This window comes from Haliotis asinina, chromosome 1, assembly GCF_037392515.1.
Source record: "Haliotis asinina isolate JCU_RB_2024 chromosome 1, JCU_Hal_asi_v2, whole genome shotgun sequence".
Lineage (NCBI taxonomy): Eukaryota > Metazoa > Mollusca > Gastropoda > Lepetellida > Haliotidae > Haliotis > Haliotis asinina.
The window spans coordinates 83,155,312-83,175,591 of NC_090280.1; the positions used below are offsets into that span (position 1 = coordinate 83,155,312).

The 20,280-nt window shown below is 40.0% G+C and overlaps 1 protein-coding gene across 1 annotated transcript; it reads right to left on the bottom strand.

Moving 5' to 3' along the window:
- Window positions 1–5,787: 5,787 nt before the first annotated feature.
- On the bottom strand, window positions 5,788–18,869 carry LOC137298182 (steroid 17-alpha-hydroxylase/17,20 lyase-like). The gene is made up of 11 exons (XM_067830338.1): window positions 18,788–18,869; window positions 17,037–17,250; window positions 14,109–14,186; window positions 13,643–13,741; window positions 12,877–12,970; window positions 11,733–11,888; window positions 11,174–11,382; window positions 10,837–10,965; window positions 10,284–10,388; window positions 8,015–8,149; window positions 5,788–7,288 (listed from the first exon to the last, which is right to left on the bottom strand). Exons 2-11 carry the CDS (start codon window positions 17,236–17,238, stop codon window positions 6,942–6,944), a joined length of 1,554 nt encoding a protein of 517 aa, XP_067686439.1. The 5' UTR covers window positions 17,239–17,250; window positions 18,788–18,869; the 3' UTR covers window positions 5,788–6,941.
- Window positions 18,870–20,280: the final 1,411 nt, after the last annotated feature.

Consider the following 20,280-nt stretch of genomic DNA (forward strand, 5'->3'; position numbering starts at 1 on the left):
AATAAAAAGTCTTCTCTTGTTCCGCCTCTTGGCATAAGAGTGAACCCTTTCCTCTCTGCTGCTGGAATTGAGCTAGAAAATGTAACTCCCTCCCGTCTGATTTCTTCTCCTCCTTGGCAGTTAGTTAGACCAGATGTTGACCTAACACTGACAACATTTAAAAAATCAGAAACAAATGATTTACATAATAAACAACAATATAATCAATTAAAAAGTAAACATTGCAATTACAAATCATTAATTACAGATGGGTCCATGGATGGTGGCGCCGTCATTGGATCCAGAATATTATCTTCCCGATTACCGGATAATAGCTGTATTTTCACTGCAGAAGCAAACGCAATACTAACGGATCTTAAATACATTGATAGACACCCCAACTATAAACAATACATAATCTTTTCAGACTCTCTTCTTCAGGCGATGATCTTTCTTGCAAGCATCCACTTTTATTAGACATTATTGATTTGTATAATGATCTTGCTACTGGCCAGTGCGACATCGTCCTTTGTTGGTTACCCAGCCATGTTGGAATCTCTGGTTACACAATGGACGATCGTGCTGCTTAGGCAGCGCAAAACAAACCTGTAACACCACTTCTGATTCCATACTCTGATTATAAAGCTGTTATTAGATCTTATATCCGTGATCTGATGCAAGAAAAGTGGGACACCCAAGTAGGTATAAATAAATTACACCAGATCAAACCAACTATCGGTTATACTCACTTGGGTTGTCAGTCCAGATTTGAAGAGGTCATTATGCGACGATGTCGCATTGGTCATACAAGATACACTCATGAGTATTTGCTAAAAGGCGAAGATCCTCCGTTTTGTATCGCTTGTGATGAACGAATCACAGTCAAGCATGTCTTGCTTAATTGTATTGATTTTGCCATCACAAGGGATAAATATTTCAAAGTCAAAACTTTTTAATGAAGTAAATTATCATTTAATAATCGTAAAATTATTGTCTCCCTGAGAAGGTACGTAAGTCTCAGAACTTTCAAAGTAAAAGTTCACGTACCAAAATTTTAAACGTAGCATGTTTGTTATTTTAAGTTTTGGCTAAATTGTGTTACAGTCGCCAGCAGCTGAGGGGATGGTGTAAATCCAGCTAGGTTTCATGCAGGTAGCAAAAGAAATGTAAGTCCCCATGGTCCCTAATATGGTGATCTACCGTGTTTTATATTGTGTTGTCTTTTCTGATTGCAGTGTTTTAGTTTTGAGTGCTAGTTTTACGTTCACGTCTGTGATGTCTAGTATTTTTACTGTCCATTGTCGACAGGTTTTAATCTTCAAGATATTTCCATTATTTCAAATGAATTACTCTCGTCACGAGATGGCTGCAATATTGACGATGTGACGTTAAATATTAACTCACTCACTCCCTGGCCGCCGTCACGATGGCGCTCACGACCCCTGTTCATATTCACGCCAATAGTGGTGGTCTGATGGCGTAGAGTAGCAAGCCGGCAGATATCGCTCTTGGACCTCCCTTCTCGATTCTGGGTTTCAATACTTAGACATGTTTTAGCTAGTGCTAAATACTGTCGCGGAGGCATTTTATGTGTTGACACACTCACATGCCTTAAGTAGCCTGCCATGCATGCAACGGCATGTGCGCTTGTGATTTGGAAGCATTTGGAAGACAGTAGTCAGTGTGTTTAATTGTTTAGGGCTTGGAGTTCAGGTTTTGGGACAGTTTAGACCTAAACACACGCTGTCCTATAAAAGCCAGAAAATATCATTGCTAGGGTTTATTTTTGAGCCATAAATGGCACCTCGCCATGGTTGCGTCCTAGCCCTCATCCTCCCCCCCCCCCACCCGTCCCACACACACACACTGCGAATTCAAGTGTCCCTAATACAGAGATCATTAAGATCCGGGTACGAACTGGCCCATGCATGACGTAAGAGGCGACTAACGGGGTTGGGTGGTCAGGCACGCTGATATTGTTGACGCTAAGGCTGGTAGGAACAAGGAACAACCTATGAAAGTCTTGCGCGGTGTGTTAGTCATGGCATTCACTCTCTCTCACGCAGCAACATTGGTTTAAGTTATGATAGCCTAGTTGAAGCATAACCAATGCAAACCTTGTATTCCGTGTTGGTCTGTGCAAAGTACAGTGGGCAAGGAATACGACACTTATTGTGCGTGACCTAATTTTTGACAAAACAATGACATTTTGTTTTCATGGCATAGACCACGTGGAGATAAGTCACAAATTTCTGCAGGCACTTAGAGGCCATTCCTCTAATGGGGACATGGCAACATTTACCGCACTTTTCTGAAAGTAAGTTCAGTCTCCTGTGAACTAAGTCATTATTCGAATTACTCCATGTCATAATTCAGTCCAGATCACTGTCTCTCAGGTTTCTACCAAGAACAAGCTAAAACAAAATGATTCCTATAAGGACTGTGAGACTTTGATGGTAAGAGATGGTAAGACTTCCAAACTACGGAAATCAAAACAATGCTGAGACAACGAAGATCATTAAGCTCCTTAACACTCACTTTCTGAGCCAGCTGATCCTTAAGTCTGGATACACCCTGGACTGGCTTTGGTGAAAACTGTTAATAGTGAGGACAATACAGTGCCAGGCCACTTCATTCTCAACATGACGAATGACAGAGATAGTAAGGATGAGATGACGTCTCAGTGACTTCCTCGAGAATCCCCAAGAAAGTGAGTATATGGCCTGTCACTGACTGGTAGGATCAGAGCATACATATTGCCAAGCATAAATGTAGATTGACTGAACGTCAGCTAGACATGACATTGTCCTGCAATTCCAAGACAAAATGATATGTTTTAGAATCCAAGAAAATTCCAAGCTTCATGAAGACTATTCTTGGCAGGCACAGGAGTTCATCATTGCCTAATCATTGTCATTGTTCATCATGACAGTAAGTAGACTCTAACTCACTCCTTTTCTCCCTACGTTGTTAACAAAATTGAGGCAATTGTGGATAATCTCCCCCACAGTCCGCGATGCCCTCACGCGCACTCGCCTCTGGAATGTGATCCATTAACTTTCAGTGACAGCGAAATTATGAAAGTTACAAAATCATCCAAGAGAACTACATGCTCTGGGGATCTATTTCCCACCACGGTTTTGTTCGGATACTTGAATATTTGGTGAACAGTTATATCACTGATTGTGAACTAACGTTCAGGGTAAGGCATCTTTCCTGGTGTCTTGAGGTAGGCTAAGATTCTAGCCAAAACAAGATCTTTCTAGTATGTTTCTATCGTATGTAAAGGGATAAAATATCAGTCAGTAATGAAACGAGCATCTTCACCATCAACCAACGTAAAACCACCATTTTTGAGTCGACACTAATAACACTAATATCTAGAATATATTTGAACTAATAACCTACACTGAAAGAATTACCTAACCCACTCTGGAAGTGAATGATTGTTCAGTCCCAGTCGAGGATACTGACTATTCATAACAAGAACTGTGTGTACAAAAATACATTCGGCTTGTTTTTTCTTCATTATTTAATGAGAACACATTCTTCTATGAGTTGGTGAACGAGTTAAAATGAAAAGTTCCATCGGGGGTATTTCAATCATATCCTGAATACTGAAGGCAGATTACCATACTGGGTTCCATGCGGACTTTTAGTACACTTGCTCCCTGCAGAGATCCTAGCTGGAATTACATCCCTTCAGATGACAACAAAAGCATGACAATTCAAGTCTCTTTTCAAATCTTATTCGGTAGTTGTCCAAACGCACAAATATTTTGAAAACTCACTTTGACCTTGACATGAATGTCATGGTGTGTGAAATATGCCAAGATAGTAATAAAGAGACGTCTTGAAAGTCTATGAAGAATATACAGCGTACCGTTCTTGATATATTATGGTGACAACCGTATCATGTAGATTAATGTGCTTAAATCTTCGCCTTGACCGAGAAAAGGTGAGGGCATTGCCACAAACAGTCTCATTTAATAAACATATCCTACCGATTAACAACATAACTAGCAATATGGACATCGAACTTTAGCAATTAAATCATTTTTATTTATAAAGCTAGTAAGTAAACTATAATTCATGACTATACTATAAACTGATAGTGACTTGAAATGTTTATCCCCAGTGATGGAAAAAATCAGTGCTGTAAACTCACATCACAAAATACAATTGGACGATCCTCACCTTTCAACACCAGTTGTCACTACTCGCCCATATCCGCACCCTGCATGAGACTTGACCTCCCTCTCGACGCTTGTTATGTGCAAAAATACTACAAATCTATCTGAGCGTGCGTAATGATTGAGGTGTTTTGATAACAATATTCTACTAAATACATGTAGAACTAAAAACGTTGAGGGAAATCTGTAATTGTTGAACGAATCATGACTAAAATATGAACAGAATCGTCATATTAAAAAGTACAAAGAACGTACCTAACAGAATCGTATTGCCGTACCTTACGTTTTAATACAGATGATGCCAGGGACGATGAGAGATCCAAAAACGTTCTCTTATGGCTCAGCTAGAGTGTCTGACCGACAATCTTGCAGGTTTACTTTGGAGATTGTACGTGTGCTTAACAACAGTTTTAGGAAATATGCTTATACATCGCAACGAGTTTCAAAACAATAATACACTGAACAGCAAAAGAAACGCAAGCTTCGAAAAATATAAATCTCATAAAAGTAACCGTTCATGTTTATGCCTTGTCTTTAAAAACTTGACAAAAAATGAGCGTTGGGTTTCTTTTGCCGTTCAGTATATTACATTTATATATAGCTAATGAACTTTAATTGTAGCTGTGTCTAGGCTTCATTCCTATCAATACATAAAAACGAAAATAGAAATATCAATACCATATACGAGTGATTAGGTGATATGAAGTACCATTGGAATCCAACAGGAATAGAGTTATCGTTCTTGCTTAAAGTAGTTCTCATGTTCATTCGCCAATATGTCGCAATTCGGCTTGTAATGTAATAACGAGAGTGGTCACGAATGCTTTCAACAAGCATTCACATGAGTAAATCCAAAATGGCCGTCTTGAAATGGCCTCTTCAAATCTGGACCGACAACTGAAGTTGGGTTTTATTGTATGTTAATACTTTCTTGGGTGTTTCACTTTTTTGCATTGATCACGGACGTAAGGCTAAATAAAAAGAGTGAAATGTTTCTCGGACATCAATATTTAAGAAAATAATTTTGACTTTGCCGCGTCCCGATCATCCATTTGTCTACTATAATAATGAGTGTAAGAACGAGTGTGCACGACACGTTAACACTTGCTAAACTTTCCAAACTGTATTTCTGAGAGAAAATACATTAACGTGTTCCTCCCTCGTCACTTTTATCTATCAACGACTTAAAAGTGTCCAACCGCCCTCGTCACTTTTGGAAAAAAATGTGCCCGAGAAATATTTAATTATTGTAGGCAGCCTAAGATAGAATAACAGCTCTTCAAGTAATTATGGCATCAGTCATCGTGTTACCATGGATTCCAAAATAGGTCACCAGCAAGAAATGATGTCATGTTGGCTAGTTTCATGAACATCACTAATGTTGTTTCAATTAAAAGTGGATGCTTACAACATACTTTTAATGGCGTGAAGGCACGAAGATTGACAGTCTGTCAACATTTGGCGTGTTTATAAATGTATTTAAGAACCCTTAATATTACGTTTGCTGTGAAAATTAAGCTGTCATTTTGGTAATCAGGAAGCTATCGCTCGGGACCCAATGGAAGTGACAAGCAATTGCTCCAGAATCCTCGGCACAATCTATAAATAACTTAAATTAGGTATTTGTATGCGTTGTATTTATTTCTCAGATCTACAGTGTAATACGTGTGTTTCTCATATTTTCTAACGCGTCCAGTGTAAGGTCGACTTGTGGAATTACTAATTGTATATTCGTAACCACTAATTGTAATCACACCAAAATCCTTGGACAGAATATAAGGCCACAAGGTCAGAATTGCTACATATTTGTATAAAAAAGTTACTATTCTAAACTTATAAGCATAATAAAAGCAGTTAAGCACTGAGATCGAAGAAGAATGTGCATCTCCAGTTAAATATACTCATTATGAAAAAAAGAAGAAAATCCACTTTGGTATACATTAAGTTTGGAATGGGTACAGTAACTATCATATCATATATTTTTGCATCTACAACTATAAAGCAAGTATTCATCTCAATCAAACTAGAATAACCGATTTTTTCAGGTTGTATAAAAGTCGCTAGGTCTCCTAAATCTGCAAACAGTAAACCGACAATGAACATTAACAGACACTCATGTGAACAACTCAGTTAACATTCTAATAGTGAGTTTAGTGATCATTCGTTTCACTGCTGTGTCCCTATGACCATTAAAAACATCGCCATTGGAGGGTGAGTGAATGAATGAGTAGCACTATCCCACTATCACGGCGGAGGATACCAGAAATGGGCTTCACACATTGTACCCGTGTGGGAAATCGAACCCCAGTCTTTGGCGTGACGACCGAACCCCTAACCACTAGGCTACCCAACCACCCCTACATTATAGAGGAATTAAAATACAATGTACTAATAGCAGTGGTTCATTGAAAATGGCCGTACGACGTCGTAATCAGTACTTCAATTATCCTCAGCTATCCATGAATAAAGCCAGAACTCAGGTAGAAAAGAACATTAGGTGGCATGTAAAACTCTATTTTTCACAAATCGTCGCATACAGGTACCTTGTCATCAAAGAGGTTCACATATCCATTCGAATTATCGAAGTGATATATTCTGCGTCAGTTATATATCTTGCATATCCTATTAATGTCAATAAATTGTACATCCAGCGACTAAGAATGGATTTGTGATGCTTTGAGTCTGCAGGTTGATTTCATGAAGCAGGAACACTGAACTACTACTCAAAACTTGACTAATGCATTCATTTTGACGATTGAGACACGTAAGCTATAGTCTCGATTCAAAACTCAGTTCATAATCCTGTGGTATGTTGGCGAAAGACCCTCCACGTTGCTCAGTGTTCACCTTAGCTCCGGGTGGGAGGGATACTTTGAAATGTCTCATGATTCCAGCCAGAAGAAGTTGTAGTTCCGGTTTGGCCACGCTCTCTCCTAGGCACACTCTTCTTCCTGCGGAGAACGGAAGCCAGCTGTCCGGTTTGGCAGCCATCTTACCATTCTGGTCAAGGAACCGATCTGGATTGAATATATGTGGGTCACTCCACTGCTCTGGATCCTGATGCAGCGCGTGGTGCTTGATGACCACGGTTGTTCCTTTTGGAATGTCATAACCACCTGAAAATATTTGAAGGACGTTGTTAAGCATCGATGGCTAACAGTCAGTTTCGTTATAATCTTCAAAGTCATAGTTACTCAATTAATGATTTGAAAGAAAGAGTAAACTCTGTTAATAACCAGACCCACCCACCACTATCCCAATACACACATCCATACACGTGAACATCCGCGTTAATATTGGTTTTTAGCAACCAATGCTTGCCGTAAGAGGCGACTAAAAGGATCGGGTGGTCAGATTCGCTGACTTGGTTGACATATTTCATCGGTTCCAAAAAGTGTAAATCGATGCTCTTGCCTATGATAACTGGATTGTCTGGACGAGACTCGATTTGTTACAGACCATATAGCTGGAATATTGTTGAATGTGACCAACCAACCATTGAAATCACCCATTACCAAAGCACAACCTAGGAATAATACATCGATCGGCCTGAGTGTATTTCTCTATGCACGTTAGATATTATGGTATTGTTTTCACTGTAAAACTCGACATTCCGTCCGTCTATTGCTAACATAATGAGATGAAATCTTCATCGATACATTACAATAACATGGTAAAATGGATCAACAACGAGTTAACCCCTGGCATGTTTCTGAAATGTGAACTCGAGGTGTCCATTAAACCCAAAAATATGAATAGTCAACAAAATATTGCTCCGAGGAAAAGATTAAAATTTTATTCACAAATCTTCACCCTAGGGACATCTTTACAGAGAGACCTACCGACTTTCGTATCGCACAGGGCTTTGTGGGGAAGTCCGCTTGGCACCACAGTGTGAAGCCTCATGCTCTCGTGCAGCACTGCGTCAGTGTAAGGGAGACTACTCCTGTCTGACACACTGGGAAAATGTCGTTCACCTGCACATTTGAAAGCCTGTATTAGTCACTGTGTATTACATCATGTCAGGTAAGATGGAATTATCCGGGACACGTCTGTGTGGTGATTTTGCCAGGACATTCAACAGCAATAACGTATCATTATACAACATCGTCATCATCTCTGCATAACTACATGATATTAACGGAACTTATCCAATCATGAAATCAGCATACAGTATCGCATTTGCCCATAATATTAAACCATCATGTCATCTTTATACTCTATCATCATATCATCGTTGCATAATCAGGGTTAACTTTACATGGTCATATCAAATCATTTACCCTTGTCGTAACATCCCAACTCACCAACTGTTCTCAGTGATGGGTGAATAAATGGGGCCAATGACCTTGAATCAAGTTACCTACAAAACGTGTCAATCACCACGATTAGGTTAGGCGTTTCGACCTTCAACGCTGCACAGTATGCGTGCCATTATTTGTCTGACCGTTACCATTCCATACCATATCGACGCAAACATTAAGTGAGAATCGAAAACTTAGCTTGTCAGAGTATAACCACATTGCATCACTATGGCCAGTGTCTCTGTGTCATAATAGCAGCGTATAAACTTATCACTGTGTCATCCCACCATATTAGCATATATCTGTGTCACGATATCAGCGCATAAACCTATCTCTGTGTCATCGCACCATATCATATATCTGTGTCACAATATCAGCGCATAAACTTATCACTGTGTCATCGCACCATATTAGCATATCTCTGTGTCATAATAGCAGCGTATAAACTTATCACTGTGTCATCTCACCATATTATCATATCACTGTGTTATCGCACCGTATTAACATATCTCTGTGTCACAATATGAGCGTATGAACGTATCACTGTGTCATCGCACCATATCATCATATCTCTGTGTCATAATATCAGCGTATAAACTTATCACTGTGTCATCGCACCATATTATCATATCTCTGTGTCACAATATGAGCGTATAAACTTATCACCGTGTCATCGCATTATATCATATATCTGTGTCACAATATCAGCGCATAAACTTATCACTGTGTCTTCATACTCTGTTATAATATCTCTTTGTCATATTATCAGCGCATAAAGGTATCACTGTATAAAAACATCACATGATCCTTTCTCCGTGTCATAATATAAGCCGATAAACTTATCAGTGTATAATCATTGTCAGTTCAGATTTGAGGAGGTCATTATACGACGATGTCGCATTGTCCGCACGTGCTATGCTCACAAATACCTGTTAAAAGGTGAAGTTCCTCCGTTTGTATCCCTTGTGATGAGAGTAATAGTCAATCTTGTGCTGCTTCACTTTGTTGAATTCTCCATCATGAGCGATTAGTATTTCAATGTAAGAACAGTGAAGGATCTTTTTACCAATGTTAATTTCATTTAATAATTTTCATACAAAAAAATGATTTATTTGATAAATTCTGACTGTAATGTTTCGTAATTGGCTATATTTTAAAGATTGGTAAGTTTAGATTAGTAACATAGATTGCTCAAGGCCTTACGGTCAAAGGGGCTAAAAGCACTGTGAAATATTTGTCCTTCTTTGAGGGTACGTAAATCCCATAACTTTCAAAGCATAAATTTATCACATTTTAAACGCATTATTTTTGTTATTTTAACTGTTGGCTAAATCTTTCTACAATCGCCAGCTGCTGAAGGGATGGTGTAAATCAAACCAGGGTCCATGCAGATAGCAAAGTGAGGTACGTCCCCATGACAGTATGGTGATCGATCTTCAGTTAACGTTGTTGGTGATCTATAGCCATGGTTTTACATTGCATTGTCTTTACTCAGAATGTTTTAGCTTTGCTCGCTATTGTTATATTCATATCTGTGATTATCTAGTATCTTTATTGTCGATCTATTGTATAAATTGATTTTAACACAATATGTTTGGGAGATTGCCTATGTGACGTTAGATATCAACTCACTTATTCATTATATCATCATATCTGTATGACATAATGTCTCTATGTCATGGCAACAAACGTACCCAGCGGGTTGTCGACATCAGTGTGAAGCTTATCTGTGACATAATATATCACTGTATCTCATCATACTATATCATCATATCATCACATCTCTATGTCATGGGAACAAACATACCTAGAGCGTGGTCGACCTCAGTGTGAAGCTTGTCTTGAATGTCCGGATGCTCAGCCAGGGCACGAAGCGTCCAAAGCAGGGTGAAGCGAGAGGTGTCCATCCCAGCTGCCGATACACAGTGTAATTTGGAGATACAGTGCAAATAACTTCACATGCGCTATCAAACTTTAAGGCATTAATGCTTTACTACTAAATAAAAGTGAGACAAACGATATCATATCGTAAACACAAAGTCAAACTTTGAATGTTCAATGGCTGTAATGACAATTTAGATCATAGTATCGACAGTCGGATCTGTTCATTTCATGTGATTGTGCCAATTTGGTTTTGTTGCAAGATTTAGATATCCGTTGGTGAGCAAATGATTGGTCTCAACTGAAATGCACGCACGCACGCACGCACGCACGCACGCACGCACGCACGCACGCACGCACGCACGCACGCACGCACGCACGCACGCACGCACGCACGCACGCACAGATTTATGCGCTAACGAGACAGGCAATGGATTGGTAAAACAACGGAAATAAAAGGTAAGTTCAAATACATGTACCGGCAAATATGTCAGAAAGAGTTTGAGTGATATGGGCGTCTGTCATTTTGGACATCACATCCGGGTCCTCCTCCTGATATGCTTCTTCTTGAGCCAGCAACATGGCATCACAGAAATCACGGATGTTATCTGTTTGGGGAAAATAAGGATTGACAGAAAGAGGCACATTAATGCTGCTCTTATAACCAGGAGCACATTTATGTCATTATGTTTAACAAAGATCGTAACATATTGAATAGGAGAGAATCTTCCGTTTCTCAAATAGCTCCTTAATGCAGAAACCAGATCGAAATCTGCAATCTCGGTACACATTCCACCTACAAAAACACGTATGTACCTTTCGTTATGGTCCTACGATGTTTGTCAATTTCTTCATTCAGTGACCCAAAGAAAGTCTCCAGTTCTTTCAGTATTCTTCTAAGCTTCTTGGTGTGGAAGAGACGGAGCGGGGGAATTACGTCCTCAAGAAAGCCATTGCCGGTCTCATCCACAAAGGTATTCAGAACATGCAGCATCTTTCTGAAGTAGTTGTCATTGACCTCGCATCTGTTAAGGTTTAGATTACAGTGATAGTGTCATGGGGAAGTAGTGGAGCATAGGAGGATAAGCACCGTATTTGGAAGCACCAGATATAAAGTTGCATGATCAGACCGTATTAGGAAGTACCGGTAACATGTTGCAGGATAAACCCTTGTAACGAGGAGTAGGTAGAACGTGGAACAAAAAAAACATATTAGGACGTACTGATATCATTTGGCCAGACACGCAAATATTAAGTTCACGTGGAAGGTGGAAAGATAAACCAATATTGGTTTGTTTATTTGACGTTTCTTTTTCTCAAGGTTACTTTGGCCATTGGTGCCATATATTCCGATGTGGAACAACCATTCACTCACGTGAAATTGAAGCAGATATTGTTGATGATGTTGAACACAATGAGGGAGACGACATGATGAGGATTAAAGGGCCCCTTTTTCTCCTTTATCAGCCCGATACCTTTGGTAAGGGAGCGCTCTATCCCCTCGTCTAAGTGGTTGCCGGTCATGTAGTGTCTGAAGAAGTGGGAGAAGAACCGGACACGGCAAGTGAATTATTGCAGGAATCATCTCAGATTCAGGAAGTCGTGGCATTAGTCTTAAGAAGGAATTTCCGATCACTTCACAAGGAATAAGTACATTTACAACTTATTATATAGAATTTATTGCAATTCATTGGATCACTTATCAGAAAGCCACATGTTTCACACGTGGATGAAATTCGTTTGCAATTTTGATTTGGAACGTCCCCTAAGATTAGCAGCGAGTGGTTTAATGTTAACTCACTCATTCACTCACTAAACATGTTTGACTTATTGCAAGATCTGCGTGTGTTTAGTAGAAAGTCCATACTGTGTGTGAATAATGGTACGAATATTGACTGGTAATCCCCATTAACTATCCAACGACACTATCACCAACTGGAATGTCGTATCTCACTCAAGTCGTAAGCTGATTGTCTTCCTTCAATACCAGTACTGTGGAAGCCCTGTACACCGGCATTCGCTGTTACATGCCAGTTTTGAGGGCAGTGAAGTTTTCCATCTATACGCTTGACTTGTCTAGCCATCTTGACATGGTGAGCGACTGACAGATGGCGACATGACAATTAACTTACAATACATTCACTAACCCACCCCGCCTACCAAGACCTAATCCTTATCCACGCGACTATTCAGGCAACATCAATGAGCTAAACACCGATGGTAATCCATTGCGTTGCTATTACTCGTTCAGCTAAACAGCCGATCAACAGGAGAGCCGAGATACCGGATGCCCGTTTAGAGACCCTTAATTACTGAGCAGTCAAAAGCGTGGTCTTAGTTGTGCTGAAATACGGAATAGACTGACGCCGGATGTGAAAGGTCATACATTAACTAGTTTCTGCCTGGACCAACTTCTAGTCCCGATGAGAGCATGCCGAACTGGAGTGCTGCCGGTTTCGCGGGCTTCCACTATTTACTATTATTCTATATGACTACGTCTTTTATATAAAACAACTCACTTCAATGCTTTTGTTGCCAACTTCCTGTGTAGTTTCCACGTAGGACTGTAGTCGGCGAAGACGATATTCTTCCCTCCATCGTTAAAGAGGTTCGCTTGGCAGAAAAATAATATACAATTAAGCGTACATAAAATGGTATATTTTGTCCCGAAACAGGTGTTTTGAAAGGCACTCATAAATATATGTACGTCTACTACGATTTATGTTCGAGATGAACTCACATTTTGTAAACAAAAAGAAATACATGTGTCGTTAAACTGAAAGCTTTCTGGACGTCGTCGAACGTAACTATGATGGGACTTTAGGCACCGATAAATCATTTACAATGAAGAAATGAGCAAATCGTGAACAAACAACGGAGAAAAAAACAACCGCGTGTCTTTTGGCAAGAAACCCTACAAGATCCGTTAGACTGGTCTTCAGCAACCCGTGCTTGTCGTACAAGGCAACTAACGGGAACGGGTGGTCAGGCTTGGTTCACAGATGTCCTCCTATCCCAACTGCACAGACCAGTACTCAACTGTTGATCACTGGGTGGTCTGATCTAGACATGATTGTTTACAGACCGCAGCTTAATGTTTTCATATTGGTGAGTGTGGCGTAAAACTATCTTTTTCATGATATGTTCTTGTCCAGCCCAAGTTGGCGAAAATCGAAATCCGGATCACTACAACATGAGTAGGTTAATAAGCGATTATTTGTCAGTCCAAACTGAACAAAACTAAGTCTGATGATACCATGTCGGATGAACTCTTTTCAAATTTACCGGTATATGACACAGGGCGCCCTGCAAAGTCCGCCTGCCTTTTAACCAGGGCCTCCATCACGACATCTATTTTGTTCAGTCCGATCATCGTCATGTGTCCTGTGACGAGAAAATTAATTTTTCAAAACATTCATCAAAATATTTAACGGATTAAATTACGATTATCATTTGATAGATCAATGTGTGTTTTACACTCGATACATTAATTATGCCTTAATATAATATATATTCCATACAAGTTGGTCATAAAATCATTTCAGAAATTTCCCACAAAGAACATTTCGAGTCAAGGAGATGATTCACCACATGCAATGCTATTTCTTCACAGCAGATGAAAATGTGTGTACCCCACGTGACCAAACAAGACTTTATGTATAGCCATGCAAACGCACCAGAGTATATCCTGATTATTCGGTGAAAGGTGTTGACTTCATTTGTATATTGTGACGTGTAAGTGTTTACTCACCCATATTGAATTTCACAACTGGACCATACCTATCACTCCACTCAGACAACTTCTCGTAGATGGTTTTGTTCCTGAACTCTGAAGTTGAAATAACGTCTTTTAAAACCATGTTTTCAAAGGGACAGTTTTCTCCCCCAAACAATGTAAGTTCACAGGTTAACGCACGTGAATTAAGCACCTGATTGTTAGAAACTAACGCCGTTAGAGTTAGCATTACATAACATTACAGTAAACTCACATGTTCGCGTGATATTTCTTCAAATATACCGATATTTTCACTGGCCCGGAAACAGTTGGAGTGTACCTCCCGTCTTGGTTATAACGTGTACATAACATAGAGGCCACAAAACAAAGTTAACCCCCAGTCAAACGAATACAGTGGAACCTGTCTAAACCGGCACTCATTGGGACTGAAAATATTCCCATGTAGAGAGCGTACCAGTTTGTAGAGCTGAAAAGGTTACCTACGACTAGAACAGAACTTATATTCACTTAATAACAAAAACATAAGTCATCACATTTGAAAAAAGACAGACATTTTGGTTCAACATGAAGGGTGGGACAGCTCCTTTTGTGTCTGCTATAATTGCTGATCGAGTCAGTTGTACCAATTCCGAACATTTCACCGTGACCTGTTTGAGAAAATACTTTAGTATGCAGCTCGCCATATATAAACACACGCAAAGGCAGGCCATCTGTTCAGATTAACACGGGAACACGGGAATTGCGACATCATTCCTGCCACTTACGCGTCGAATTTAGGAATATTTATATGTCCCACAAAATCTCTAGAAAGTTTATAGAACACTTTACTGTTGCACCTATGATCAAATGGTAACCTAGACGCCAACATTTTCTAAGATATAAGTATCGGCTATAATTTCAACTCCAGGGACAACGCCATCGTGCAGATATCAGATATGAGTAATAATCCATTTATCAACAAACTTAACGTTTGGTGGATAAAATGCATGCTTATGAATTTCACGATTCAAAGTATAAGCCAGAGACCGTAACCATGGAAACTTTATATAGTCACCAAGAACTATAGAGCTGTCAGGGAAACATTACCATGAACATTTATAAAATGTCAGTAGAGTTCGCTTTTTAACTAACGTTATCAGTCACAATTAGCACACCCGAACAGTGAAAATCTGGGTTAGATTTCATCTTCACTAATCCACGCTTGTCGTTAGAGGCGACTGAGGGGATCGGGTGGTCAGGCTGTTGATGACTGGATTGTCTGGTCCCGATTCCACTATTTTCAGACCAGACCATATGAACTCATGGGCAAAAGAAAGATAACACTTTTTTTATTTTGAATTACTGGCAAAGATGTTCCAGCTAGTAAAATCCTTTTAGGCCGCAACAGTTCGTCCACACGCTGACTAAGCATCTCCCTTTGCGTAGTCAAGCAGACGATGGTATAGAATTTCAGAAATAATATGAAATAAAATTATTAAGGATCACTGATATCGGTTTTGAATCCACTAATGATAATTCTGAAACGTCGTCTATGAACCTTGAATCGGTTGGGATATTTACGAAAATACGCTTACACGGACACCGTGCATCCCGCTATATTGGATAGTGTTCACAAAATCAGGTTTCGAGAAGGCCGTTATTGAGACACCTGTTACACTATGCATATGTTAAGGATCTTAACTTTACGATTGAATTGGGTAAGACTGGTTAGTGGAACGGTATGCCGATCGTAACGTCACGCTAAATTTGTGATTTTAGGGATTTACGATTGGCGCAGGGTTAAGATCGTTTAGTAGAACGGGACCCAGAGCCTAGATTTTCGAAGCTCTCTTAGCGCTAAGATAGTCGTATGTTAATGTATGGCATTTACGACAATCTTAGCGCTAAGGGAGCTTCGAAAATCTAGGCCCAGGTGGTTAATGAAAGCTAAGTGTAGTCACAGGCGATGCGCAACTGTAATAGATATGTCGTCATCATGAGTATGACGTTACAGTTAGTGACAATAGCGGGAGACGTACAAAGTAGTCATGCATAACAGTAGGGTTAGGTTTGCGACGTCATCGTGTTTTCGACGTCATTGTTAGAAACAATAGTGGTGAACATGTCTGCATTATGGTGTCAATGCACAAATACATACTGAGTTACATTAGGAAGAAGCTTGGGTTCAAACGCCCTTATGAACATCCGTAATTGTTTATCACTTTTAAACAATTGATAAAACAAACAGACAGATAGTACATTAAATTTCCACATTCATCAAGGTTTTTGCTTACATGTATACATCGCACGTTAGGATCTAGAATTAGCTGTCTGTGCACAGTGACTCGGTTTTTTCTGTTGCATTCCAGTTTCTCCAATATAATGCTCACTACATCCCATACACGTTAAAACATACAAAATATTTTCGCATTGGCAGTTCACGCTATTTATACAAAATAGTTTGTTTTCACAAAATGCAAATTTGCAGTCTTCGGTTATGATTGAAGAAGTTCCATATCGAGGTGTGTGACATTGTGTTACACTGACAGTGTTCGCTTATTTAGCTTATACATGTGGCAATACATTGGTGTCATTCATACCTTGGCAACTTAAACAAAACGGAACGGGACAGATCGTTTCCTGCCATATATTTGGGTGCCAGTGTATGTATCTGTGACAGTACACACTACTTTCGAGGGTTAACACGGTTATTACCTAAACGTTACTAAAAACATTGGTATAAACCCCTACCCCACCCCCCACCCCTCTCTCTCTCGCACACATACACACAGAACATGATCTCCAAAAACACTAATGGGATATGCTGACCTGATTGACACCTGTAGTCTCTTCCCAAATGCCTTGAATGGTGCTCATGATGTCAGTCACTGATTTGCTTGGTCTAGACTAGACCATTTACACATTAAACCGTTATGACGTTAAATTGGAAGTAAACCAACAAACCTAGGAGGTTCCCAAGCAACGGCCATCCTCGGGGTCCAGGGGGTAGATTGTACCTCTTCTTGGTGATCAGATAAATGGTTACTCCGGCAATTGTTCCTACTAGAACAGCCCGACCGGTGAGACTCTTAGGTAACAATTCCTCCTTCCCTTTGAGAAAGTCCAGCAGCTGGTCCAGATAAGGGACGTTCTCCAGAAGCTCCATGTCCAGAGTCAACTGCCAACACAACACAGACTCACGTACACATTTTGACATTATGCGTGATATAATTATGTATGAAAGGTTATTTTTCATGTGAGTCATAAAAGCATATACTGAAGTCAGTTCTTGCAAATAAGACCCATGAAGGTCCGGAGTGGAATACTGATTTTCAGTAACCCATGCTTGTCGTAAGAATCGACTAATGGGATCGGGTAGTCACACTTGGTCGACACGTCATTGATGGATACTCAGGCTGTTGATCACTAGAACGTCGACTATTTACAGACCGCCACCATGTAGCTGGAATAATGTTGAGTGCGGCGTAAAACACTCTTAAACACTCACTCAAAATACGCCAAAGCGTTCACACACAGTCCTCATGACCGTGCAACACAACATGGCCAACATAGTTGCTATTCATGCCCTTTCCGATGCATTATTTCGAGGCGCGCATAAAATACCTCTGTATAGGGTTTCTGGTTAGACAAATTATTATTCAGTGTATTATCATTAATCTTTATAACTAATCACCTGATACCCGAGATTAAACGAAAGGGTAAACACGATTACATCCATGCACCACTACCCTAAAACACCAATACAAGTGAAAAATCGGGCTAGAAGTTTTTTCAGTAACCTATGCTTGTATATACTAACAACTTTTCTCTGAAATGAACATATCTTGCAGAATAAAGTTCACATTTAAAAAATAAATTATAGTGTAAAGAAACCCAGAGACTTCTTTGTTCTACCGGAATCTGTGGAAGAGTAGGCTCACCTATATATATATGTCTCAGGGTCTGTATGACACATATCACACGCACACATTTCGCCATAAAACACGAACGGCTCCTCAACTAAAAACGCGCGCACGTATGACAGACTAATGCTTGTTGTAAGAGGTGACTAAAGGGTTCGAGTGGTCAGGCTCGTTGACTTGGATGATCTAGCTTCGTCAATTAACTTTACGGGGAGGCGGCGGTTAACGTTGTACATACTTCTTCATAAAATCACCGTATCACACGCACACGCACACGCACACGCGCACACACATACACACCTCGCCATAAATCATGAACGATCCCTAAACTGGAAACATTTCTACGCCATACGTGCGGCCAACAGCTAGGTTATCTCTGAACAAACTCCGGCAGATATATAGGTCATGTGTATTGACTTGTCCTGACGAAATCGCTGGTGAGAGAGCAACCGGTGCACGCCTTTAGTGAATAAAAACGTCACGTGTCAACGTATGGTAAATGCGCAGTTTTGCATACATTTACTCCGGATGTATCTGTTCAAGGTCCAAGGAAATCGATACATCGTGTCATAGGGACCTTTTAAATTAAATAGTCACAATCGGGTGTTTGTGGTGTTCGTTGGTGACATTCAAACCAGCTGCAATCGTATCACACTAGTATGTAGACCAACGTACGCTTGTCACGTTAGCCTGCACTGAAAACCTGGCAATGTAGACCGTTGAAACGCCTTCGAGTGTTTGGTCATTTTATAACAACATATAGTCAAGCAGAAAATAAACAGTCAACATTACCTGTTTCCAAGCTGCCAAACAAGCCCGGTTGTAAATGGACTATGTTCGCTGTGTCTCTTCGCCAGGGAGGGTCTGTACCGCTAAAGAAAATATATAGAGGGTGTCTACGGGTGTACGTACATTTCGTGAAACGAGTTTCAACATCGCCTTGAAGATTGTTGCCGGTACATCGCTGCTTGACTACGCGTGTTTGTGTGGCTAGATGTATTTATTCGTCCGTACAGCGGTCTGGAGGTCATATTGAGAAAACTGAGAGTTAATGCCCCCCAGATAAAAGTCTGAACATCCTAAACAATCACATTTGAGTGAATCAGTCGATGTATTGTATTCTAAATGCTGAATGCAACGCAGGGTATTATCTTTAAACGTCTTTGCCTATCCTATTGCCCGTTACGATGAAGACGCGGGTTCGATTCCCCATATGGTTGCAAAGTGTGAAGCCCATTTCTGGTGTCTCCCGCCGTGATAATCCTGGCGGGGTGTAAAACGATACTTAATCAGTCCATTTCAAGTTTAACAGGGGTGTTGCTATAAAATAAAAGCAAAGGCAACATAAAGATATTTTATTTCAAGGAAGTTTTAAAACACCCAGTTCTGAACTTCGCAAACACATTCTTCTAGCTTTCTAACACATTCCTGATATTACGAGGTTTAAGGTCAATGTACAGTTGTTGGTCATAGCTGTGGGGTGAGTACTGGAGTATAATGCCATCTAGAAAAAAATATCATATTAATGCATCATGTCAGGCATAGTGTGAGAGAATGTATAGGGACTTTGTTGCATAAATGTTCGTCTTTTTGCACGACGAAGACCTTGGTCAGCTGCCACATACTGCCGGTGTCGTGATGGTTCACGTCTGTTTAGTTAGTTAATTATTGGAAACCTGCATTTCCTGATTAGACGATAACTTTCACTAATTTTGTTACTAAAGCCCTTTCTATATTCACTCATATACTTACGTATGTATATTTCGATTGTATGCAAAACAGAATTGCTCCCACTGGTTAATTAAAAATACTCCTGTAGCTTAAATTACACATGAATGCACAGTACATGTACTTACTCCACAAGTAAAATTTTAATGTCTATACTCAGATGAGTAAATCTGTGCATGTAAAATGGACTTTAGTGTTTGAAAATGAACTTACTGCTTGTAATCTCTCTGTCAGATCATTTGGACAAATCTTATTTGATAAAGCGCTTCAATTAACTTAACCTCATTAGTAAGCATCTTGGACACGTGAAGGTCCCGGAGTAGAATAGGCCTTCAGCAAACCACGCTTGCTATAAAAGGCCACTACACGACTAACGGGTCGTAAGAGGCGACTAATGGGATCGGGTTGTCAGGCTCGCTGACGTGGTTGACACATGTCATCGGTTGCCAATTGCGCAGATCAATGCTCATGTTGTTGATCACTGGATTGTCTGGTCCAGACTCGATTATTTACAGCCCTCCGCCATGTAGCTGGCGGCGTAAAACTAAATTCACTCA